At 46.3% G+C, this 25,877-nt stretch overlaps 1 protein-coding gene across 2 annotated transcripts; it reads left to right on the top strand.

Annotated features, from left to right (window-relative positions):
- The first annotated feature begins 2,037 nt into the window (after positions 1–2,037).
- On the top strand, positions 2,038–15,332 carry FAM50A (family with sequence similarity 50 member A). 2 transcript variants are annotated; one of them, XM_088658700.1, is made up of 14 exons: positions 2,038–2,161; positions 3,338–3,462; positions 6,666–6,750; positions 6,903–7,002; positions 8,542–8,681; positions 8,841–8,917; positions 9,263–9,329; positions 9,517–9,578; positions 10,499–10,575; positions 10,996–11,050; positions 11,682–11,730; positions 12,113–12,183; positions 13,089–13,199; positions 15,156–15,332. In XM_088658700.1, the coding sequence occupies exons 2-14, from the start codon at positions 3,352–3,354 to the stop codon at positions 15,162–15,164; spliced, it is 1,014 nt and encodes a 337-aa protein (XP_088514826.1). In that variant the 5' UTR covers positions 2,038–2,161; positions 3,338–3,351; the 3' UTR covers positions 15,165–15,332. The 2 variants fall into 2 exon arrangements, with proteins under 2 accessions (XP_088514826.1, XP_088514825.1); XM_088658699.1 differs by having other exon boundaries at positions 2,038–2,133.
- Positions 15,333–25,877: the final 10,545 nt, after the last annotated feature.

The raw sequence follows: 25,877 nt of genomic DNA on the forward strand, positions 1-25,877 counted from the left end.
GCTTTTATTCTCCCTCTAGCACAGTGCTTCTGCCAAACTAGAGCAATAATCATTAAAAGGCTCTAGAATAAATCACTAATTGACTCTTATGGACAGGCACATGAAGAAGAGCTTCAGATGATGATTGCAGGGTCTGGGCCAGTTCATATATGGATAAACCTCTTGGGCAGATACTGTGAAATTTGCATATTGAAGAATTTAGAGGGCGCCGCTTATTTCTTGTTGAGCTGCAAAGCCAACTCAAGTAGAATGAAAATATGGTTTACAATATTTAGAAAGGTGGGAAATTCTAAACAGAAGAGGTTTCAAACCAGGATCTTTTAAAAAGGATATCCACACAGGTCTTACTCCCAGCTGCCAATTGCAGAATTCTCCACATCTGGGCAGGTGTCATAGAAGTACGCAGGAATCACTGTAAATGCAATCAGAACATTTAAATAAAACTGGTCACACCTGCACCATACATTTAAAGCACATGGCTTCCCTGAAAGAATCATGAGACGTTTAAGAGTGCTGGAAATTGTACGTCTCTGAAGGGTATAGTTTCCAGGTACAGAGAAGGTTGAAGTTTTCCTTTCATTGCAGTACTCTGAAAAGTACTTTCTATTTTTTGGTTTTTTTTATGAAGGCAAGATAACACAGCCATGGTTCAAATCCTTTTTCTGTTGGGATGTCTGTACCTTTAAAAGACAAAAATTCAACAGACCTGAGATGCGCAGGGAAAGATTTAACTTGTTTAATTTCTACACCATGTAATAAGTTTTGAGGGCACAGGATTTGCAAGTCTTCTTTCCTGTAGAACTCTGGAAGAACAGGAAGCATCGTGTTGCCTTCCCCCACACCCCAAAAAAACTTGTCCCAGGTTGTGTTTTTATTGTTGATTTTCATTGATTTTCATATTAGTCATTTCCATCTTTGTAAGAAAACCGATTAACAGATAGTGTGACAACTTTGAAGGGCATAAAACAACTGCAGCTAGATGCAAGGAGAGGGGGATGCTGTATTTCCCCCTGCAAACCAAAAAAAGAAAACGGCTTTCTGCAGGCTGACTGCCTAAACCAGCCTTTCCCAACCTTGGGGAGGGAGGATGTTCCAGCTGTTGTAGGGCTACAACTTCTCTCATCCTTAGCCAGCTGGACCAGTGATTTTCTAAAACAAGTGATCCAAAAATGCCTCTTGTAGAACCAATTCAAATGATTAAAGGGCAATTGAGAGAGAAATCAATTTAATCAGCAAATAACCATGATGCTTTGGGCCATGTTTACTACCATGATGGGGGTGGGGTGGGGGAAGGAGGACAAAATAGGACTATATAGCAGTGGTGTCCAAATTTTTTCCAAAAAGGGCCAGATTTGATGGAAGTGAAGGGCCGTGAGGGCTGACCAAAGGGGCAACCAAAGTGGTTGACCTTTTTAAAGGATTGAAGTTGTTGAGGGTTTATTTATGATTTTACCCTAGGAAATAAACCAACCGGAGGGTCGGATTAGACCCCCAAAACGGACTTTGGACATGCCTGCTATATAGGCTACGATCTTATACATCTGAGAGTAAGCCTCACTGAGTTCAATGGGGCTTACTTCTGAGTAGATGTACAGTATTTACAGGCTTGCGCTGTCCTTCCCTCCGAGTCCTCCAGAGACAACACATAAGCAGGCATAGGCAGCGTTGGCTCTCCAGATGTTTTGGAACCACAACTCCCATGATCCCTGACCACTGGGCCTGTTAGCTAGGGATCATGGGAGTTGTAGTTCCAAAACATCTGGAGAGCCAACGTTGCCTATGCCTGACATAAAGGGTCAATAACCCACACTGTTTCCGTCCGCTCGGCGGCGGCCCTGTAGGGGGCGCTGGCTCCGTGTCGCCGCGAATCGCGGAACCGGAAATGGGTCCTGCGCAGTGACTCCTCCCTGAGTAAGTTTCCGGAAGCCGCTTCATCGCGACAGTTTACCCAGGGCTTCCACCATAGTGATGCCACGGGCGAGAGCGGAACTTAACCAATAGCGGGCGGCTCCATTTTTTTCCTCTGCCGGAAGTTCCGCTCGCGAGTGACGTACAGTAGTAAGGTAGCTGGTGGGATCTGCGGCTGGAGAAAGGAGAGGCGAAATCACCCCCTGCTTGCCTTCTCCTGACCAGGCAAGGCCGCAGAGCTTCTTCGCACCGGGTCCGTCCATTTGCGCGCCCGTTTCCCCGGCCAGATCCGAGGCCCTCAGTCGTCCAGGTTCTTCCCCCTTGCCTTCTCCTGCTCTCCGGGCAGCAGCCTTTGCTGTACTGGGTGCAGCTGCTGCTTCAGGGGCAGAGCTGGGGGGTCTGTGGTAGAGCCAGCCCACCACGCCCTGGGCGCAGGGGCCGTCAGTGCACAAGCCCGCTTGAAAGGATTCTGGCCAATGAGGCCGGGAAATCTCTTTGCCTGCCTGTGAGCCGGGAGGAGGGACGCTGCGAGCCCGCAGTCGCAACAACCCGGCCGGTTAGTGCGGGCAGCGCCTGCACTTTGGAACTCCCTGCCGATTGATCAAGCAGGCGCCTTCCCTGCACTCTCTTCGGCGCCTGCTTAGAAACATTCCCTAACCCTACCCAGATGGTTAGAAAATTGAAGCAGAATCATATTGTAGACAGTAGAATCTAGTCCAACCTCCTGTGCAGCTCTCCCATAGGGGGATCGAACCTGCAACCTTTGCCTTATCAGCTCCACGCTCTATCCAGCCGAGCTATCCATAAAATCTTAAGAGTTAGGAGGGACCATCATCTAGTCCAGGCACGTCCAACAGGTAGATTGTGATCCACTGGTAGATCACTGGACAGCTGTGGTAGATCACTGGCACCTCCCAAAGAAGCTCAACAACTTTGGCTCCCTAAAAAAGCTCAACAACTTTGACCTGAACCCAAAAAGGGGGTAGATCACTGCCAGTTTTTAACTCTGTGAGTAGATCGCAGTCTCTTGGGAGTTGACCACCCCTGATCTAGTCCAACCCCCTGCAATGCAGGAATCTCAGCTAAAGCATCCATGACAGAGGGCCAACCAACCTGTGTTTAAAAACCTTCAAGGAAGGAGAGTCAGGCTAAAGTACTTTTAAATCTCTTGGTATTTCAACTTATGTAGGTTTTAAAGTAGTGTTGTAATTTTTTCTTAATTTTATTGTTTTGTCTTCCTGTAAACTGCTTTGAGGTTGTTGTTGTTTTGTTTTTGTTTTACAAGCAAGCGGTATCTTAAGAAATGAATAACTAATAAATGAATAGTCAAGAGCAGACAGTACTGAGCCGGATGGGCCAATGGCTGCCTGTTATAAAGCTGCTGCTTCATACATTCATGTCTGTGGGGATTTTTATTTTTGCCTCACAGGTCCATCTACAGCCATGGCGCAATACAAAGGAGCTGCCAGCGAGGCTGGCCGGGCACTCCAGCTGATGAAGAAGAGGGAGAGGCAGCGGGAACATATGGAACAGATGAGGCAACGGATTGCTGAGGTGATAGGAAGCAGAAGGTCCCAAGGGGCAAGATGGGGGGGCGGGTATTTGGTTGCTGAGAGAGGTATTACCATGAGGGTGTGGTGCAGAAGCATTGGAGGACTCTGAATGCAGGGAATGGGAAAGAAGGCAGCAGCATGGAATTGTCTATTCTTTGCTGCCAGGTTGTCAGGAAGAGCCAGTGCAAAAATACGGAAAGATGTTTTCAAAATGATCATAGAATTTTGTAGAGTTGGAAGTGACCACAAAAGTCATCTAAAAAGTTGCAATGCCTTTCACATGTGATGCTTTTCAAATGCACCTTTAAGCCATTTTTCTGCAATCTGTAGTGTTCATACAGTATAAGAAAGCAAACTGAGGCATTTAAAAATCAAGCAGAAGTTCTAATAAATATTTAACAGTGTATTCAAATTATGGTTGCAGGTAATATAACACTCTAGCTCATTTTGAAACTGAGCATGTTGAGTAGAAATACTTTAAACCAACATATCTATCTTTTGGTAATAGTTGTGGATAATAGTTTCCTCGTGATTCCTTCCCCCCACTACATTTCAGTTGGCCCTTGGCATGGTTTTTTTCTTTTTTTCTTTAACCTCACTGCTCTCTTCCATTATAGAGTTGAAAGGGTACTATGGGGCAGTTCAATCCCTGCCCTAAGCAACCTTAAATGTTTTTCCTTGCAAACCTCTCTAGGAAGATTTCACAACTTGTTGTTTTTCCATAGGGATGGAGAACCTCTGTTCTTCCAAATGTTGACCTTCAGCTCCCATCAACCCAGCTAGCATAGCCAATGATCAGGGATGACAGGAGTCCTAGTCCAAAAGCAACTGGAGGGTCACAGGTTCCCCATCTCTCTATCACCAGATTTCTCTTAGAGGTTTTTATTCTTCTGGCTTGATATATTCTGTATATTCTCGCCTTCTTTTCAATCACTTTGTCTATCCCACCTCTTGTACGTTTTGGCTACCAGATTGAAAAATGCCTGTGTGGTTGTATCCCTTTTTGTGAATATTCGTCTTCTACATGACTATGGTTTGCAGTTTTCTTTGTTTATTACTGTCAGAAATTGTCCATCTTCCTCAACTTGTCTGTCACATAACATATCTTTCCAAAATACTTTTCTGACTGTCTGAGTATGGTGAAGGACATTCCCTCCACCCCACCTCCTGTAAAACCTGGACTTTGTCATCCTTTCTCTTTCCTTTTATTTGACTAATCATATCTTTCATGTTTGGATCATCACCATCACATTGTCTGTTATTATTGCTCTGTCAAAGTGAACTAAGATTTAAATGAATTGAGATTCTGACCATTCTATTAACCTGCTGAAAGGGGGGGGGGACTCAAATGCATGCAAGGTCCCTTGCATAGTTAAATACGTTCTGTCTCCAACAAATATGGTAATTGCAGCAAATTTAGAAAAATTATAGGTGCTCAGAAATGTGCCTCAAAACACGAAATTTTTCCAGTCCTGAGTTAGTCCCTTATTATACTGAACAGGTGTGGGAAACACTGGGGCCTCCAGATGTCAGTGAGCTGCAATTCCCATCAGTATGGCAAATAGCCAAGGATGTTGGTAGTTGTAGTTCAGCAGCATTTGGAGGGCCAAACACCTGATCTTGAATATTGGTTTGCTGCTTTGCAACTTGAACACCAAGCACATGCCTTTGAAATCCCCCTATCCTCTGAGCAGCAGGGCATAACATAGCTGCTTCTACCTACTCCAGTCTTGGCATCTCCCTCCCTCTACCTGCTGTCACAAGCAGGAATCCCAAGTGTGCCGTACCTGAGGGAGGCGGTGGATGACAGGACCAGTGAGGGAGCATACACAACTTCCTTTTCTTCTGCTTTATTAGGGGATTTAAAGTTTTATATGAAGTGCCTGGGCTGCAACACTGCTTTTTTCTGTAGTGTTAAGCTCACCAAACAGAAAAGGTGTTTCCCTAGAAGCAGTGGAGCTTAGATTGTGCAGTGTGTATTTAGTGCCAGAGAACAATCTAATTCTTTATTAGAGAATTCCTCATTCAACGGCTCTGATTGATTTTGTGGGTCTCTAAGCAGACATTCACAGTGTTATCTTTTTTCCTGTCTTCATCCAGATACATTCACAGGTATTGCCATTCCATCTTGGACCTGGGTGACCGTATACTTTTTCTGCAATGCATTGAGTTTATAGACTACTTTCTCCCTTTCCCTGTGTTTTTATAACAAGCTATACCCCCTGAATAATAATGACACTTAAGTCTTGAGAGCTTTCCCAAACAAGTCTTGCCAACAGTACCACTGCTTCTGACAATGTTTAGCTCACCTTGCTTGCTTCCCCTGGGTTCCCTCTTAGTATACAAAAATGCTATGTGCTTGAAAGTCTCAGCTGAGCTCTCTTCTTGCCTTGGACCTTTCTGTGTTTCTGCAGGGCACTTGTTCCTTCCAAAAATGATTACAGATCCTTGGACTTTGTTCTCTAGGCTCACATCTCCCAACCATTTAGATCAGCCTTCCCAGTGTGGTACTTTTCATATGTTTTGAATTACAGCTTCCGCCACTCTTGTCCATTGGCCATGCTGGCTGGGACAGGTGGGAGCTGGAGTCCAAAACATATGGAGGGCACCAGAGAGATAGGGTAGTGAGTGTGCTGTAGATCACTTATTGGATTGACAAGGCAGTGGCTGAAGGTGTTGATAAAACGAATATAGTTTGGGGTGTTGGCCCTTTCTTGTGGAGCCTGACTTCTCAGCCTCGAAGACACTGAATTCCTCCTGGCAGCACTGCCTGTGAAGTGAAGCATTCTGGTTGAGGACCTTTCTGTGCCCAACTCGTCTTCTTTCCTTGGTGAAAAGGATTTTCCTCTTTTTCTTTCAATCAGAAGCAGTAGAAAATGTACATAATCTGTCCCAAGATTTGGGTTAAGGTGGGCTATGAATCTAAAATAGTTGGGATACAGAGTGTGAGTGAGTGCTTATCTTAAGCAAGGGCAGGATGAGATGAGAACACTAAGGGCATGTGAGATTTTCCTATGGCTGCCTTGACCCCAAACAGCACATGGGTTGATGTCCCCTAATCTGTGTTCCTCCTCCTCCTCTTGGGGTAGTTGTACATCTTTGTAGATTTAGTCTAAGAAGGTGGGGCTGGAAGTAGTAACTGGAATATCACTGAGTCTCTCGCTTCTTGCGGCAGCAAACTCAATCTCCTCTTTCCCATGGCAGGAGAACATCATGAAGTCAAACATTGACAAGAAATTCTCCGCTCACTATGATGCAGTGGAAGCTGAGCTGAAATCCAGCACTGTTGGTGAGTGTGGGAAGGGAGCCCAGTGCTGGGGCATGAAGCTGCAGGAGTCCTGGTCTCCATTCTTTGATGGATGAATAGACACTACTTCCCTGCACAGAGCTGGGTAATCATCACACGGGAGGCCTGATTCCCAGCACATTTTCTTCTGATAGGCCTGGTGACCCTCAATGACATGAAGGCCAAGCAAGAAGCTCTTGTAAAGGAACGGGAGAAGCAGCTGGCAAAGAAGGAGCAGTCCAAAGAGCTGCAGCTGTGAGTTGTGGGTTTTCTGGGTAGACTGGGATGGGGAATATTTTTTCCTCTCCTTCATGAATGTTCCCCCTGTACTATAGAGTGGTGTATAAGATCTGGAGTACCGTAATGGTTAAGACCGTAGAGTTGGATGGGCTATGGAGGTCATCTGGTCCTAGCCCTTGGCACAATGTACCTTCAGCATCCCTGGTGGGTATTCAGATGTAGTCTGTGCAGTGAGAGCATCCCATTTTGAACCAAAGAACACTAAGACATGCAATCAGTCATGTTCAGGAGAGGCAGAATAAGGTGCTTCTTCATGCATTGCGTAATTTTGAAATCCACTAAGCCTTTGTGAGTTTAAAAAAGGGATAAATCTGCTGTCTGTTAATTAGCCGGTCAGCTAACCGAATGGAACTTCTATGTCCAGAGGCATTATATCTGTACAAAATTAAGAAAAAACTAGAGCTAAACCAAGGAATAATAATAATAATAATAATAATAATAATAATAATAATAATAATAATAATAATAATAATTATTATTTATACCCCGCCCATCTGGCCGGGTTCCCCCAGCCACTCTGGGCGGCTTCCAACAAAACACTAAAATACAGAAATCCATCAAACATTAAAAGCTTCCCTAAACATACTCTGGTTTCTCTTCAGATTGTATAAATCTTTCGCCTTAAAAGCTTCCCTAAACAGGGCTGCCTTGAGATGCCTTCTAAAGGTCTGGTAATTGTTGTTCTCTTTGACCTCTAGTGGGAGGGCATTCCACAGGGTGGGTGCCACTACCAAGAAGGCCCTCTGCCTGGTTCCCTGTAACTTGGCTTCTCGTAGCGAGGGAACCACCAGAAGGCCCTCGGAGCTGGACCTCAGTGTCCGGGCAGAACGATGAGGGTGGAGACGCTCCTTCAAGTATACTGGACCGAGGCCTTCATGCCTTTCTTGTGAGCTTCTCAGGGCAACCACTGGCTACGGTTGGAAACAAGGCTGCTGGGCTATGTGGGGGCTTGATCTGATCTAGCAGGGCCTTGAGCAAGCCACTATTTTCTCTCCGCATCAGTGACTCCTCCTGCAGTACAGGCAGCATAATACTGGCCAAACTTACAAGGTTGCTGTGAAGATTACTGCAGTAATGCTTGTGAAACACTTTGAGCATTGTTAAGCACAGGTATTGCCTGAAGGCTTATGATGCAGCCACTCACTGGGTCTGGGTCTGATCTGGATGGGAGACTGCCTGACAACCCCATGAAAGTTCCAAGATGAAAGAAAGGCAGGACATAAATAATCCTAAATACGTAAATAAGGACATGTTGTTATTCGCTTCCCTCGAGTGTAGCAGCTTTGTGACTCTTAAGTTCCCTTCCTGCCCATCTCCCTAATCTGAGAAGTACGACCAATCTTGGGATATTCTACCATCAACCCCTCTTTCCTCTTCAGGTCACTTGCTGTTTTTTAACTCTCTGCTTTCCTCAATCATCTCTGGAATGCTTTGTTTCCCCCTCCCCATGAGGGAACATGCCCTGTGAAGCTGATGCTGGCTTGTTCCTCATAGGAAGCTGGAGCGCATGCGGGAGCGGGAGCGCAAGCAGGAGCAGAAGCGCAAGATCTCAAGCTTGTCCTTCACCCTGGATGAGGAGGAGGAAGATGATGGCATTGAGGAGGAAGAGGAAGAGGCAGAGCTGGAGCGGGAAGGTGAGGACTGGAAGGCTGGGTGCTCCCAGGTGGAGAGGGAAGCCCAGGTGGGCCTGGGTAGTAGTGGTGATGCTGGAAGCAAGGTGGGGCCATGAAGGGATGGCTGTGAAGTTTCAAGGGTAGCTCCTCACTCTTGTCTGATTGAACCACCTCCCTCAGAGCTGCCCCCCAAGAAGAAGAAACTGGGGAAGAACCCAGATGTGGACACCAGCTTCCTGCCTGACCGTGACCGTGAGGTATGCTGCTTATCTGCCTTCTGTGGCACCCACCCACCTCCATCCTCAATGCCCCAATCCAGTGCCCCTTGCCAGCTGCATCTTGCAAGGCACTTTGCTCCTATCTTTCCCTCTGTGGATTGTTCCTTTCTGCACAAAGGCAGGAGTGAGGACCCTGTGGCCTCTCCTGAAGTTACTGGACTGACTCCAACTACCATCATCCCTGACCACTGGCCTTGTTGGCTGGAGGCTGATGGGAGTTGGAGTCCAAAAACATAGGGAAGGTGCTGGGTTTCCCCAGCCCCACCAAGGCATCACCTTGACAGCTTTTGCCCTCCCCTGCTTCAAGCGTCCCCTTTCTTCCAGGAGGAAGAAAATCGCCTGCGAGAAGAACTTCGCCAGGAGTGGGAAGCCAAACAGGAGAAAATAAAGAGTGAGTGGTGGAATGTGGTGTCGTTGGCCTGGCCTTGACCACTGGCTATCGGAGCCTGGCGTGTGGTCATAGCAGGGGAGGGGTATTGTTTACAGGAAGATGCTGGAGGTTTCCCTATTTCTTCTGATGAGAGAGGTTTTTATTCTCCCCTTCTCTTAACTCCTCTGTGGTTTTCTTCTCCCACCAGGTGAAGAAATAGAAATCACCTTCAGCTACTGGGATGGCTCTGGGCACCGCAGGACTGTCAAGGTGAGCTTTGCTCCATGCGACATTGGGCTCAGTTATTAGCTTTGGGAAAGCAGTGTGTGGCTTAGCATGTGGGGTGGTAGGAGTCCAGATGGTTGGCTTTCTCCATTCAGTGCACCAGCGGTGGGGAACCTTTTTGTCCTGCATGCCAAATCTGACTAGGGCAGGGGGCAGCTGCCTGTCAGCTAACATCCCAAATGGGAACAGGACACACAACCAATACAGGATTAAACCCTGTCTTCCTGCCCATCAGCTGCTGTCAACAGTGATGTCAGCTGATGGGCGGGTGAGCATGTCTTGGGGAAATTGGCCTTGCAGGCCACATTGGACCCCCTGGCAGGCAAAGGCCGGCACACAGGCTGGAGGATCCTCACCCCTGCAGAGCACAGAGCCACAGTGTATGACCACCTATGGACTGATATTGTTGCTCTTAGCTCTCTACCTCATGAATTAAAAGCTACTTGCTTTAGTTTACTAATCTACCAATTAAGGCTTGACGCCATTAATCTTATATGTAAAATAATCCCCTCTCCTTCATATTCACACACACACACAGTGGAGTGACTGAGTGTGAGAGAGGGTGTGCACCAGTGTGCTGTAGTGTTTAGAGCCTCAGTGTGTGTATTTGGTTAAAATCCCCACTCAGCCATGAAGCTTACTTGCCGAGTGACTTTGAACCAGTCCCTCTCTCAACCTAGCAGTACAGGATTGTGGTGAGGATAAAGGCATAGAGAAACCGCATGTGCTGGCTTGACCTCCTTGAAGGAATAACAGGATGTAAATGTAATAAATACCTCCCCCCACACACACACATACTAGCCGTGTGTGTAGCCTTTGAGGATTCTGCAGGTTATATTTTTGGGCTGGGGCATGTAAGTGAGGGAGATCCATTCCAGACTGACTTTCATTTCCCCGCAGTGCAGATGAAGAAGGGCAACACCATCCAGCAGTTCCTGCAAAAGGCCCTGGAGATCTTGCGTAAGGACTTCAGTGAACTCCGGTAAAGGACTTGGCAGAGTTGAGGTAGCTCACCCAGGGTGGTGGGAATGGTAAGGCCAAAGCGTAAGAGAGAGATCATAGAGTCCAAGTCATCGTGGTCTAGTAGGGAGTCTAAGATCTGGCCGTGGTAGACTTGAGTTAAAAGTCCCTACCTCTTGCCCTTAGATCTTCATCTGTAAAATGAGGATGATTCATTAATATGGAAAGTCACAGTAGGAGCTGACAGCGCAGACTTTGTAATGCAGCCAGCATACACATGTACACAAACACAGAGCAAGCAGAGTGCAGGAGAAAAGGGGGTGCTTTTCTAGAGCATGTTTCCATCAGAGTTACTGGCTGATGAGGGTATGAGGCTTATTGGGCAGGGGCAAGATGTTGGGTTTAGACTTTGAGTATGTCTCTCCTTCCCTCCCCCTTGCAGGTCAGCTGGTGTGGAGCAACTTATGTACATCAAGGAGGATCTGATCATCCCACATGTGAGTGGATGGCCCTGGGCCAGCCTGTTCTGCTTTTCAGCACCCTGCCCCCTTTATGCATGGGGAGAAAGCATCCAAATTGTACCTAATTCATCCTTGTCCTAGTGATCTAAAAGCCAGAAGATCTGAACTTCCTTACTTAGACTTTCCAGAGTATTAGAGGGGTGTGTGAAGCACACCCTCCCGTACCCAACAAAAGTTCAAACAAAACTAGGAGAAAACAATTGACTTGTACATAGGGACTGCCAGTGCTAGCTTTTAGGGAAGTTCACTTCCTGCTTTGAGAAATATTGAAGAGACCCCCAACTTCCATCACCCCCAGTAGTCCCATGGGATCTTCTTTTGACTCAATCAGCATGTGAAGTGGGATAAGCCAGATTCAATTAAGTCCCCCCTGGAAAGAAGTGGAATAGCTATAGGTCTGTCTGAGTGGGGAGGTACCCCGTTCGTCTTCAAACACTGAAACAAACCCCAGTTAACACTTCCTTTTTGTGGGGGACACTGCCCTTTGTTTCCATCCCAGTTCCCATCTGCCACAAATAAAGTAAGTCCATTGGGTGGGTTCCTCTGTGTGGGCTCAGAATATATGTGAGACATCCCTTCCTGAACCCATTTCTTCCTGCCTATCTAGCACCACAGCTTCTATGACTTCATTGTCACCAAGGCCCGGGGGAAAAGCGGTGAGTTTTTTTTGCCTTCCTTCCATTGCCAGCCTTCCTCCATTCTGAGTCTATCTGGGGAAGTAGGGGCGGGGGGCGGGGGGCGGGTTCTGTTCTAGTTTGCATGTTGGCAGCGAGAAGGTTGCTTGGGCTAAGAGAAAAGGCAAAGGGGCATAAACATAGAAGCAATGGGCAAATCGCAATGAGACTGTCCCCTGTGACATGGCGACAATCAAAGGGGTAGTGACTGAAACATTGGTGGAGAGAGGCTGAGAGGGGGATGTAGACTTTCCTGTGGGTTATAAAGTTCAAGGTTCAAGAGAGGGGTTTGGGCTGTGGGGGTAGGAGTGATAAGCTCCAGTATGAGCCTTTTCTCTCTCCCATGGGGTGCTCCCCAATCCAGGGCCGCTCTTCAATTTTGATGTACATGATGATGTTCGGCTTCTGAGTGATGCAACAGTGGAAAAAGATGAGGTGAGGAGGAGGGGGGAACCTGGCCAAGCACTGCCATGTCCATGGTCTTTACAGGCCTCCTAACCAAGAAATCCTTCCACCCGACATAAGAGCCAGCACAGTTGTCTCTTACCGCAGGCTCTCAGCTTCCTGCCCAGCAGCCCACCCCACCTCTCCTTCCTTTCCCCAGCCCAGCCCCCTCCAGATGCTGATGGACTTCCAGCTCCCAGCATCTTCCCATGCTGGCTGGGGCTGATGGGAGCTATTTAATTTCATAGCATTTTTGCACTGCTTGGTTACAAAAAACCTCAAAGCAGTATACAAAAGATAAAATGGTAAAATCAGAAGAAATTCACTGCCCTACTTTTAAACAAACAAAAGTTAAAATACTAAGACAGATTTAAGTTACCTCAGCTTCCTAAGCATCACGGTTGGCTTGCCTAAACAGGGATGTTTTTAGCAAGCGCTGAAAAGAACACAGTGAAGGCGCCTGCTTGGGTCTCAATTGGCAGGGAGTTCCAAAGTGTAGCCACTGCCACGCTGAATGATCAAGTTCTGTATTAGGTGGCAACTATAGTAGTGCCAATTCTGCTGATTGAAGTGGTCGGGTGGGCTCATGCGGGGACAGGGCATCTCATAGGTAAACTGGTCCGAAGCTAAGGGTAATCCTGCTGGAGCAATATGCTGTTTCTAGCTCAAGTGCAAGGGAAGCCCCACAGAGAGTAGATTTCACTCCAGAATACATGGACAACACTTGATTAGGAAATGGCTGATGCAAAGAACCCCTTCCCACTGACTCTGCTGTCAGCACTGGGGAAGGAGGGGACGTGCTCAAACTATCCTTGTCTTCAGATAAAGCTTCCACCCCCATTCTGAGCTTGTTGGACTTTTCTGACCCCAATTCCCCTCTTGTCCTCCATCTCCAGTCCCACGCTGGCAAGGTGGTGCTTCGCAGCTGGTATGAAAAGAACAAGCATATTTTCCCTGCAAGCCGGTGGGAGCCATACGACCCAGAGAAGAAGTGGGACAAGTACACGGTAGGGAGTGGGGGGGGGGGAGCTAGGGGAAGGGGTGTGATAAGGATGGGGGAGCTCTGAAGGAGGGATCGTTCAGCAGGGGAGAGGTGTCTCAAATACTGGGAGCGTCAAATGACTTGCCTTGCTAATTGATGCCAGTATGAGTATATCCCTGTGAAATTATATTGGGATTTTTCCAGAGTACTCTGCTATGTCTGTAAGGGAGGCCAAGATTGGTCAGCATCCCTATGTTACTAATGGATCATTGAGAGATAATGGCTTGCATAAACCTTTGCAGCAAGTGTATGTAGCTGAGGTGATATTTGAACTGGGAATGTTCTAGCTCAGGCATCCCCAAACTGCGGCCCTCCAGATGTTTTGGCCTACAACTCCCATGATCCCTAGCTAAGAGGACCAGAGGTCAGGGATGATGGGAATTGTAGTCCAAAACATCTGGAGGGCCGAAGTTTGGGGATGCCTGTTCTAGCTCATGACCCCATTCCCTTAACAACCACAGTACTCAACAGTCTGTCTTCACAAGTTCTCCCTTGTTGCAACTCTTTTGCCAAGGAATTCTTGATGGTACTCTATCTTCTGCTTCATCTTCTCTGTCTAACTGAACCTGAGAACAGGTCTGAGTCGAAGCAAAATAAAAAAATTCCTTCAGTAGCACCTTAAAGACCAACTAAGTTTTTATTTTGGTATGAGCTTTCGTGTGCATGCACACTTCGTCAGATACACTGAAACAGAAGAGCCAGACCCTTATGTATATTCAGAGGGTGGTGGGGGTGGGTGCGAATGGGTGATGGGGTGATAGGAGTGGTAAACATGTTGATGGCTGTTAACGACTGCTGATGACTGCAATAGGTCCATTGCAGTCATCAGCAGTCGTTAACAGCCATCAACAGGTTTACCACTCCTATCAGCCCATCACCCACCCCCACCACCCTCTGAATATACATAAGGGTCTGGCTCTTCTGTTTCAGTGTATCTGAAGAAGTGTGCATGCACACGAAAGCTCATACCAAAATAAAAACTTAGTTGGTCTTTAAGGTGCTACTGAAGGAATTTTTTTTATTTTGAACCTGAGAAGTTTTGCTTAATGATGATGATGACAACCACAACAGTAACAACTTTTATTATTTTTATGCCGCCTACTTGACTGGCTTGCCCCAGCCACTCTGGAAGGCTCTAAAAAGTCACCTGTTTGACATCTTTTGGGAGGGCGTTCCACTGCCGAGAAGGCACTCTGCCTGGTTCTCTGTAACCCCACTTCTCGCAGTGAGGGAAAGCCCACAGAGGTGGATGTCAGTTTCCAGGCTGGACAATGGAGGTGGAGGCGCTCCTTCAGATATATTGGGCTGAAGCTGTGTGAACCGCCCTGAGATTGTCGGATGAAGGGCAGTATGTAAATTTAATTAACAAACAAGCAAATAATTTTAAAGGAGAATATAGTACTAAGCAAGTACTAAGATAACATCAAGAAGGGATGATAAACAACATTAATTTGCCTGTACCCAAAGAATAGAGGAGACTGAGAGCTGATTGGTGTTCTTTAACATCCTCTTTTTTGTGTGTGGCTGTAATATTTGCGTCAAAGATTCTTAAAATTCAAGCTCCTCCTCTTGCAGATTCATCCAATTGATGACTCGTACACAATCTGTTTCCTGCCATGTTGCTTTCCCAGCAGCTAGCAAAAACGATGATTCTTAACCCACAAGGCCATAGCCTTGTCCTTTGCATCATCAAATTTCCTCACTCGTGGTTTATCACTGTGGTCTGTTAGGTCATTAGCATTATTCCGTTGTAAATGAACGAGGCACTGCTGTTCTGTGGTCACCCTAAGCACAAAGAGATGCCACTGTGGTACCTGACCTAGCTATGGAGTGGTGCCGGTGCCCAGTGCTTCCTGACAAAACGTCTACGGCATGGATGGTACTGGAACAACTCCCACCCTCTTCTTCTTCCTTCCCACAGATCCGGTGAGGGACAGATGAAGCTGCTGATCCTCTTATTGGTGTGATACGTGGCTGCCTTCCTAAGCTGCTGCAGCAGCACCTGCCCTTTATCCCACTCCAGCCCTCCGACCTCTGCAGCTGCACCTTCACCCCTAACTGTACCAGCCTTTGGTGAAATAAACTTTGCCTCACCTAAGCATGAAGTGTTGTGTTGTACCACTTGTGGCCAAGGGCTGCCAAATCTGCTGGATTGAAACTTCATTTGAGCCACGGGATAGTACTGGAATCTGCTTTCAGACTCTGGGTTGGTTCTAATGCAGGCCTGATCTGTTGATTTCTCATTTTCTGTAACAAGTGTTTCATGCTACTTACGGCCAAGATGCAAAATAAGTAACAAAAGATGCTAGCCTGAAAATATATTGCCTCACCCTCATCAGAGTTGTATTCACCTGTTTTTAATTTAACAAGGGCGGGGAGAGAAAAAGATTAAATAAATTTAGATTATAGATATAATAATAAATAATAATAATAATAATAATAATAATAATAATAATAATAATAATAATGAAGAAGAAGAAAGAAAGAAGAAAACTACAACAATAATATACAAAAATACTAATAACAGTTATAGGGACATATTGACATATAAAAGGTGTGGGAGCAGAACAAACTCCCTTCTAATTTATAATAATTTCCATTCCTAGTTACCTGCAAGCAGTTCTTATTCACCCCAGACAACCATGCAAGCACCAGTGTTCAAGCCTTACTGAAGGTGTATCTGCTTTATATATTCAAACACTGGTAAAGGCACAAGGGGTCATTTACTTGCTTCACTTTGAACCCACTTTTTAAACTGCACTCCCCACCTGCCACCTACCGTGCCTGCCAGCACTACAAAATCACTTTTAAACCCCACATATAAATCTCAGGGGGAAAGCGACTGAGAGGGGAAGAGAGAGAATGGGCATAGAGGAGAGCTTCATATGGCCGAGAGGTGCAGAGCTAAATAATTATGGCTCTTACGATAACCCTCGCCATCCCCAGCCAGCTTGGCGAATGACCTACAACTCAGGCCACAAGTTAGCAAACTAGTAAAGGATTCTATATGGACCTGAAGAGGCTTGGCTTACATAATGCATAGTGGCTTGACGAGAGTCTGACTCTGAAGTGCATTCTGAGTCTGGATAACTAGTTTACCCAAATCATGGTTCACAGTGAGATTCAGAATCACAAGTGTTGCCTTCTTCCTCATAAAGAGCTGGGGATAGAGTTTATGGCCCTCCAGTGTCAGATATTTATTCCCGATTTAAGATGATACAGAGTCGCTTAAGACAAGGTGTCTGGTGAAAGTATTGGATTAATATAACGCACTGCAATGGGACTTTCTCCCATGGGCACCTTCTTCTTCTTTGGCGATCACTCGTAGCCGAGTAAGATTGTCTTCCATAAACACGGTTTTAACAATGGGTCCGTAAGTGACTGTGGAGGCCAATTCTGGATCCACACGTCCTTCCACAGTGGGGACATTGGTTTCCAGGCAGGAGTTGATCACGGTGTGGATTTGCCAAGCGTGTCTTCCTCTTAGCACATTTCTCCCTTGCGTCCTGAGATTGAGTGTCTTCAAAGCCCATGACACGTTTGGTAAAGGCTGTTTTCCAACTGGAGCGCTCGCAGGCCAGTGTTTCCCAGTTGTCAGTGTTTATGCTACATTTTTAAAAAATTGCCTTGAGACAGTCTTTAAACCTCTTTTGTTGACCACCAGCATTACGCTTTCCATTTTTAAGTTTGGAATAGAGTAGTTGCTTTGGAAGACGATCATCAGGCATCTGCACAACATGACCAGTCCAACGGAAGTTGATGTTGAAGAATCATTGCTTCAACACTGGTGATCAATCTTTGCTTCTTCCAGGACACTGATATTAGTTTGCCTGTCTTCCCAAGTGATGTGTAAAATTTTTCAGAGACACCGTTGATGGAATCTTTGGAGGAGTTGGAGATGGTGTTTATAAGTGGTCCATGTTTCACAAGCATATAGTAAGGTTTATCAACATCTTTATCAATGACTTGGACGATGGGCTTGAGGGCATCCTGAGCAAGTTTGCAGATGGCACCAAATTGGGAGGGGTGGCTAATACCCCAGAGGACAGGATCACACTTCAAAATGACCTTAACAGATTAGACAACTGGGCCAGAGCAAACAAGATGAATTTTAACAGGGAGAAATGTAAAGTACTACACTTGGGCAAAAAAAATGAAAGGCACAAATACAGGATGGGTGACACCTGGCTTGAGAGCAGTACATGGGAAAAGGATATAGGAGTCTTGGTAGACCACAAACTTGACATGAGTCAACAGTGTGATGCAGCAGCTAAAAAAGCCAATGCAATTCTGGACTGCATCAACTTCCTGACAGTAAGAGCTGTTCAACAGTGGAATTTGCTGCCAAGGAGTGTGGTGGAATCTCCTTCTTTGGAGGTCTTTAAGCGGAGGCTTGACAGCCATCTGTCAGGAATGCTTTGATGGTGTTCCCTGCTTGGCAGGGGGTTGGACTGGATGGCCCTTGTGGTATCTTCCAATTCTATGATCTTTTATAAGTGTGTTACCATCTGATGAGCATAGGGGGCATACGCCATGATTTATTGGCCCATAGATGGTCTTTGTGGCTTTAAATAAACTCTGTGCATCATGAGTGTCGGCTAAGCGCTGGATCTCTTGAGCTTTTTTTTTTAATCCACCAGGTGTTTTTTAGTTCTCTGGTTCTTCTTTGAACCTCAGCCTTAGCGTTGGCATAGGTTTTTTTCTTAGTGGCACAGTTTCTATCTCTTTGCCAGATCTGAAAGGCCTCCCGTTTCTTGTCAATCATGGGCACCAGGGGGTGCTGTAATCCCAGTAGAGACATTTCAAGGCTTTTATAAGCAGGAGGGAAGTGGGGTTCCTGTATAGTGAGGTATGCTTTTCACTGTTGCACACAACATCCAAAGGGAGAAAAATTCCCCTACGCAAATAATGCTTCCTCTGAAAGAGAAAGTAGGTAACTTTGGGGCAATTCTGGATCTTTGCTCTCGCTTGAGGCTGTGGCACCGAGTGCCTTCCATCAATTTCAGCTGGTGGCCCAGTCGCATCCCTATCTGGACAGGCATAGCCTGTCATCTATACTCCAGTAACTAGGTTACATTACTGTTCTGCAACACATTATGCATGGAACTGTCTGAATATGGTCCAGAAACTTCAGCTAGTGCAAAATTCGGCAGTCGGGTTGCTCACCAGGGCAAGATAGTTTGAGAATATTACACCGATCCTGGTGCAACTGCACTGCTTGCCAAATAGTTTCTGGGCCCAATTCAAAGTGCTGATTTTGACCTATAAAGCAATAAGTGGCAATGCCTCAAGGACCGCCTCTCCCCATATGAACTGACTCTGTGTTCATCAGAGGCCTATCTTCATGCGTCTCCCTCATGAGAGGTCTGGAGAGTGGCAACATAAGAATAGGGCCTTTTCTGCAGTGGCTCCCAGTTTGTGAAATGTTCTCACACTGGAGAGCCAGTGTGGTGTAGTGGTTAAGAGCGGTAGACTCGTAATCTGGGGAACTGGGTTCGCGTCTCCGCTCCTCCACATGCAGCTGGCTGGGTGACCTTGGGCTAGTCACACTTCTCTGAAGTCTCTCAGCCCCACTCACCTCACAGAGTGTTTGTTGTGGGAGAGGAAGGGAAAGGAGATTGTTAGCCGCATTGAGGACTCCTTAGGGTAGTGATAAAGCGGGATATCAAATCCAAACTCTTCTTTTCTTCTTCTTCTCTCTCCACAGAGGTTTGCCTGGTGCAGGCATCCCCAAACTGCGGCCCTCCAGATGTTTTGGCCTACAACTCCCATGATCCCTAGCTAACAGGACCAGTGGTCAGGGAAGATGGGAATTGTAGTCTAAAACATCTGGAGGGCCGAAGTTTGGGGATGCCTGGCCTGGTGCCTTCATTAGATGCTTTTAGACACCAGGCAAAATAGTTCCTCTTCAGCCAGGCTGAAGAGAATGCTAATCAGTTTGGTTGATTAGCATTCTCTGGCTTTTAAAATGTATTGGAGGGGGCTATTGGTTTGCTTTTGATTCATTATGTATTTTGTATTCTCATTTTGTATTTTTATGTTGTGGGATCGCCCTGGGATCTTCGGATGAAGGGCAGTATACAAATTTTAATGATGATTGTGAATGTCTTGGTCTACACCAGACTCTTTTTACCTTAATTTAAAACAATCAAAGACATCGCAAAAACACAGCCGAGGGACTTCCAAATCTGGGGCAATTTCAGCAATATCTCTTTTTATATTTTGCTGGAGGTTGCACATTATGGTTACCAAACGTCCCCGTTTCCCCGGGACAGTCCTCAGATTTACAAATCTGTCCCCAGACAAAATCCAACCCCAGAATGTCCCTGGATTTCATTTAATGTCTCCAGATTTATATTTTAAGTGTTGTAGATTTATTAGTAGGGAATTAATGTTGCGTGATTGGTTCAACGGCACAAGACACATCATATGGGGCCTTCCGGCGAGGCTAGTAGGCTATGCATGCTTAAACACAGAGATTGTGTGTAAATACCTTTGGCACACAGGTAAGTTCTCAGTTGCCCATAGAAACACCTGTGAAGACCCCATATACATGTCATGATGACCTCCATATTTTCTACAGGCACTCTTGCAAATACAGAGCCCTAACCCCCCCCATGTTTGTGGGTGCACACGATTGCGTAGAGACACACATTGTGTTTAAACTATGTTCTAGCACTGATATACATTCACATTAACGTGGCATGAACTATGAGAAGGCAACATGCGGTAAGCCTCAGTAGATAAAAATGTCCTGAACTGGAAATTGTCCTCCGCATGCTTCCTCACCAGTAAATCCCACTAAGTTAAATAGTCATAATAAATAACAAGATGAAAAAATATTTTTAATAATTCCAGTGTGGCACCTTAAAGATCAACTAAATGTAAGCTTTCAAGGTATGAGCTTTCGTGTGTAATACACACTTCATCAGATACACACGAAAACTCATACCTTGAAAGCTTACATTTAGCTTACATTTAGCAGATCAACACAGCTATCCACCTGAATCTCTTAGGGCAGGCATGGACAACAGGTAGATCGGGATCTACCGGTAGATCCCCAGGACGTTTCTGGTAGATCGTGGGTAGACTGTAGGTTCCTTAGTGATTGCCAGCCTAAAAGAAAAGAAAGAGCTCTCCCCCTAAAAAAAACCTCAAGAACTCTTGTCTCTCCCCCACAAAAAAGCTCAATAACCGTGAGCAATTCAGCTCCTTCCCTCTTCCCAATACTGAGCTTACCAGTATGTGTGTGACTGTGTTAGTGCGTTGCACAGAATGGCTGGATTGCTCCCTGTCCCTCTTGCCTGCCTAGAGGGAGGGATGTGTGTGAGTTTGCATGCATGGGAGGAAAGTGGGAGCCACGACTCACAGAGGGATTTTCCCCCCCCCTGTCCCTCTTTGAGCCACTGGGAGCCAGCTAGAGAGAGAGAGAGAGGTGGATGCACCTAGCTGATGGAGTGGGGGAGAAAGAGAGAGAGAGAGAGAGAGAGAGAGAGAGAGAGAGAGAGAGAGAGAGAGAGAGAGAGAGAGAGAGAGAGCGCAACGTTCAAACATGACAGATGAGCACCTTAAGGATTCCCTGATATTGAACAGTTGGTTACCAAAATGGTGATGCAGGTGATGATGCAGGTGTCACACTAACAATGGATGAAGGCATGTATTTTTTAAGAAATCTTGATAGGTAGGTTAATGGAGTGGGTAAAGGAGTTTGTGCGGCGTACAGTTTTTTGAGTGCTTTTATGCAATTCTCTCCCAATAAATCTCTAAAAGTTTCTGTTGTCCCCCATAAGAAAAGTATTGGGGCAGTGCTCCCCCCAAAAAGGTTACCAAATCTGGTCACCCCCCTTTCCTTCTCCCTAAAAAAAAAACTTTGAGCTGAACCCCCAAAAATGGGGGTAGATCACCGCCAGATTTTGATTCTGAAAGTAGATCACAGTCTCTTGGGAGTTGGCCACCCCTGTCTTAGGGCTTCCATCTAGGAACACATGGGTGGAAATGAAACATTATAGCACCCTCCTACTATGCATGTCCACTCAGTAGTAAGCAGCACTGTATTCAGCCCCCATCATCTTTGTCTATGGGCTATGCTGGCTGGGGCTGATGGGAGTTGAAGACCAGCAACCTCTGGAGGACCATAGGTTGCCCATCCTTGTACTAACATGCGTAGGATCACACCCTTAAAGGGGATCAGCCAGTTTACTGAGCTGCCTGAGATTTCCAGGCACCAGAGGTCTTCCTATGATATCAATGCCACATTGGGAGTGTTGGGTAGATTGGAGGGAAACCTCGGCTTCCAGGGCCTGACATTTCACGGTTCTCTCTATTTTGAATTTATTCGCCTTTCCAATTGAGGGCTCAGGGGCAAATTGCTTTGGAAATGGGTTGTGAGAGATAAGGCAAAACAATGAAAAAATGACCGGAGAGGAGCAATATCAGAAAATAGGCAGTAGGAAAATAGATAGAAATGTCACAGAATTATGTTTCTTATGAAGTGGACTCTAGGCCATAAGTGCTTTTCTCGGGAGGGGGGGGGAGGGGGGAAATCTTAATCCTTAAAACACCACAAGAATCTTGGCTGCTTTTGTTGCAATGGATTAATAAGGCTACCCTTCTGGAAGCTGTTAGCCTTGTTGCAATCTATCCGGTTCACCATTTCTCTAAGCTCAAGTTACTAAACAGGAAAAGGAGATCTCAAGGGCTAGGGAAAGCTGTGGCCCTCCAGACATTGCTAGACTCCATCTCCCATCAGCTGCAGACAGTCAGCATGGCCAATGGCCAATGGCCAGAAATGATGGGAGTGGAGTCCAACATCATCTGGGCTAGAGAATCACAGGTTCCCCATTTTTGTCTCTCTCCATCTGAGATAGTTATATAGCAGTGGTTCACATACGTTAAAGGTATGGCTCATTACCATAATAACCTTTTGGATTATCAAATTAGAATAAAAATGTAGCCATGGGAGCAAAATCTGAGGAATCAAATTGCCCTAGTCACTTGTGCCTTATTTCAGGGAATGGTTCCTTATTTCCTATTAACATTTAGCAACTGTTTCTTGAAATAAAGAACTGGTGGCAAGCCTAGAACAAGCAACATCTGGAATACTGCCACATGTGTTAACGCCTAAATGTAGCACTATAAAGAAAGGATGTAGAAAGTTTTGAACAGCTGTCACGTTAAAAAAAAGAAGATTTATATTGGTGGAAAAGTGACAATGTAATATAGGGGAACAACCACCACCACCACAAACTCTATAGAGCCAAACTGCTGATTTTGAAAAACCGTGTCTCTCTCTCTCTCTCTCTCTCTCTCTCTCTCTCTCTCTCTCTCTCTCTCTCTCTCTCTGAGAGATGGGGGAACATGTGTTTCCCCACATGTTGTTGGCCTACAACTCCATCCTCCCTGGCCTTTGGCCATGCTGGTGTGGGCTGAAGGGGATCCAATATCATCGGAACATCTCTGTTTTAGGCCTTAGTTCCCACATCAGGCTGCAATTAGCTCACATAACTGCATGCTCCAAATAATCATTATTATCATCCCTGTACATTAAAAAGAAACAATAGTAGATGTGCCGCTGCTTCTGAGGGATCTGAAATAAAACCACCACGATCCGAACAGGACTTTAGAGGTTTGGTGCAGCTATGTAGTTGTGGAGCACTTTCCTTACCAGGAAATACTATGTTTTGTTTTGTTTTGTTTTTATATTGTACTTTTGTGCTTCACATAAAGGGCAATATACAAATTTAATAAATAAAAAAACAAAATATTGTGGGGTATGTTTTAGAAAAAATATGTGAAGCGGGTGAGGGGGGAGGAAGAGGTGTGCACAGAAATAATTCAGGGTGAAAGATTCCTGCATGGCAGGGGGTCGGACTAGATGCCCCGCACGGTCCCTTCCAACTCAGCAATTTTATGTTGCTTTTATTCTTGTGAACCTTTAATATCAGAAGGGTGAGGCCTAGGCTAGAGCCCCCTATGTGCATTCCATCAATGGAGCCCACCTGAAGTCTCAAGAGGTACGGCCCAGATCCATGTCTACTATCTTGGAGAGCATTAGGCCTCTGAAAAAGGCTATTAATTGCAATGAAATTTCAGCTGGGAGCAGTATGCATGAAGGAAAAAGCAGATCTCCGTCTATTGATAGTTTGTTTGGAATGATTTGAAACCTTTTGATCTTGGAGAAAATTGCTTCCTAAATCAGGAACATAGCAAGCAACCCTAGATTAAACCACTGTTTTGAGAGAGAGTTCACATTTTTGTGGTATATGGAGGATAAAACAAACTTTCAGGGGGGAGAAACAATCCACCAAGACTTTTATTTTGGTCAATTTATGGAGCAATTCATTCTAAGTGTAGGTGGGTGGGAATTACTCTGCTATTGTGTGCTTATTTCCGAAGAGCCAAAAGGATTTGCCTTCTACACATACCGGTACATTTGCAAATCCCAAGAATTGTGCCATACAAGAAACCCACTTTTCTCCAGTTGCTCAGCGCTCCATTCTGATTTTTCTCTATTCTTTTGTTTCATCTAAACTTATTTTAGATCAACTAACTTATATAACTAAATCTTGTATAAGGCAATAATTTTTTTAAATGATATACCTACTCTTGTTCCACCTACCCTGAGTGGTTAACGCCTAAAATTTCTACCTTGCTCCGGGTCTGTGTGGGTGACTGTAGGCCACGGGTGTCAAACACAAGGCCCGGGGGCCAAATCCGGCCTGCCAGACCTCGTCATGTGGCCCGCCGAGCGCCCCAGCCAGCGGGACCCAGCAGCGGGACCTTGCTGCTGAAGCGCCGCGCCGACAAAGTGCCGACAAACAGCTGGGGCCTGGGGGGGGGGTAGAAAGGCTGCCGGAGCAGCGCTGCGTGGAGCGCCCCGAGCCACAGGAGGAGGAGGAGGAGGCAGCTTGCCAGGTCAGCGCCCAGCAGCGCCGCACGGAGAGTCCCGAGCCTCTGCGACGCAGCAGTGCTCTGTAGCACTTTGAATCCTCCTCCTCCTGCCACGGCTCGGCGCCTGGAAACGGCTGCTGCTGCAGCAGCACAGACAAAGCACCCAGCAGCGCCGCGTGGAGGAGGAGGATTCAAAGTGCTACAGAGCACTGCTGCGTCCCAGAGGCTCGGGACTCTCCGTATGGCGCTGCCGGGCACCGACCCGGCAAGCTGCCGCCTCCTCCTCCTCTTGCCTCACCTCCTCCTCCTCCTGCCACGGCTCAGCCTCATGAACGTGAGCTCAGCAGCGGCTCAGCCTCATGAACGTGCAACTCTGAGGCTTTACGCACGTCTCCTAAAACGGACACCCGCTGCCTCACGCTGCACGGGAAATGCTTTTTGCCCCTGGGCCCCTTCACACTCTTTTCTGGCGCTGAATCAAGGCGGCAACCCCCCCCTTCCCTTTCTTTCTTCCTCTCTCTCGTTCTTATTCTTTCTTTCCCTCTCCTTCCTTCCTTCTTTATCTCTGTCTTCTCTCCCTCTTTCTTTTTCTTTCCTTCTTTATTCCCTTCCTTATTTCCTACTCTTCTTTCTCTCCCCTCTTTCCTTCCTCTCTCCCTCCTGCTCCCTCTTTTCTTCCTTCCTTCCTTCCTTCCTTCCTTCCTTCCTATCCTTCCCATCTTTCTTCCTCTCCCTCATTCTTATTTTTTCTTTCCCTCTCTACTTCCTTCCTTCTTTCTCCCTTTCCGTCTTCTCTCCCTCTTTCTTTTTCTTTCCTTCTTTATTGCCTTCCTTATTTCCTACTCTTCTTTCTCTCCCCTCTTTCCTTCCTTCCTCTCTCCCTCCCATTCCCTCTTTTCTTCCTTCCTCCCTCCCTCCTCCCTCCTCCCCCTCCCCTCCCCTCCCTCTCCCTCTCCTCAGAAACATAGGATGCTGCTTTATACTTCTGGCCCTTAAACCCTGGAACCAGGAGAGCAGCTCCAGTGAGTCAACCTCAGCCAGTCCCTTTGGTGAAGGGTGGTGGCTCACTGGCAGAACATCTGTCCTGCATGCAGAAGGACCCCAGCATCTCCAGGTACCAGCAGCTCTGCAAAGCTCCTGCATGAAACCCTAGCGAGCCTCCACCACCCAGTGCAGTTACCAAAAATCATTTTTCAATAAATTGTACAATAATTGTACATTTGAATATCTACTTGCCATTATTCTGACTATGTTTCTGCTTTCAGAGCTAGTTATTACTTACATTATTACCAAAAAAACCCAGTAATAATTGAATGCAGTGACAATAATTTATGATAATAAAGAGTGGACACATAGTCCTACAGATATAACCGGCCCTTTGAGGGTGACCAAACTGCTGATGCGCCCCCCCCCCCGATGAATTTGAGTTTGACACCCCTGCTGTAGGCTATCAAGCAAACAAAAAGAGGGAGAGGGGTGCACTCTGAATATGTTCAGAGGCACTCTCCCGTCACCAGGGGTGCCAACTTCAATAAATTGGGGGTCAAGTAAGCCCCGCCCCATATAATCGACCACATGACACGCACACACTATTTGAATGGCAATAATATTTTGTTGGGGAGTTGGCTGGGAGTTGGCTCCTATGCTTTAAGTGATCTGTGTGTTTTTAGGCTGAGGCACACAGACACCTCGCATTGAAATCCGGTTCTGGTTCGAATGAAGTCTCGCTCCTCCTCACCTGGAAGAGAGCGAG

Source organism: Zootoca vivipara, chromosome 15, assembly GCF_965207765.1.
Source record: "Zootoca vivipara chromosome 15, rZooViv2.hap1.1, whole genome shotgun sequence".
NCBI classification, from domain to species: domain Eukaryota; kingdom Metazoa; phylum Chordata; class Lepidosauria; order Squamata; family Lacertidae; genus Zootoca; species Zootoca vivipara.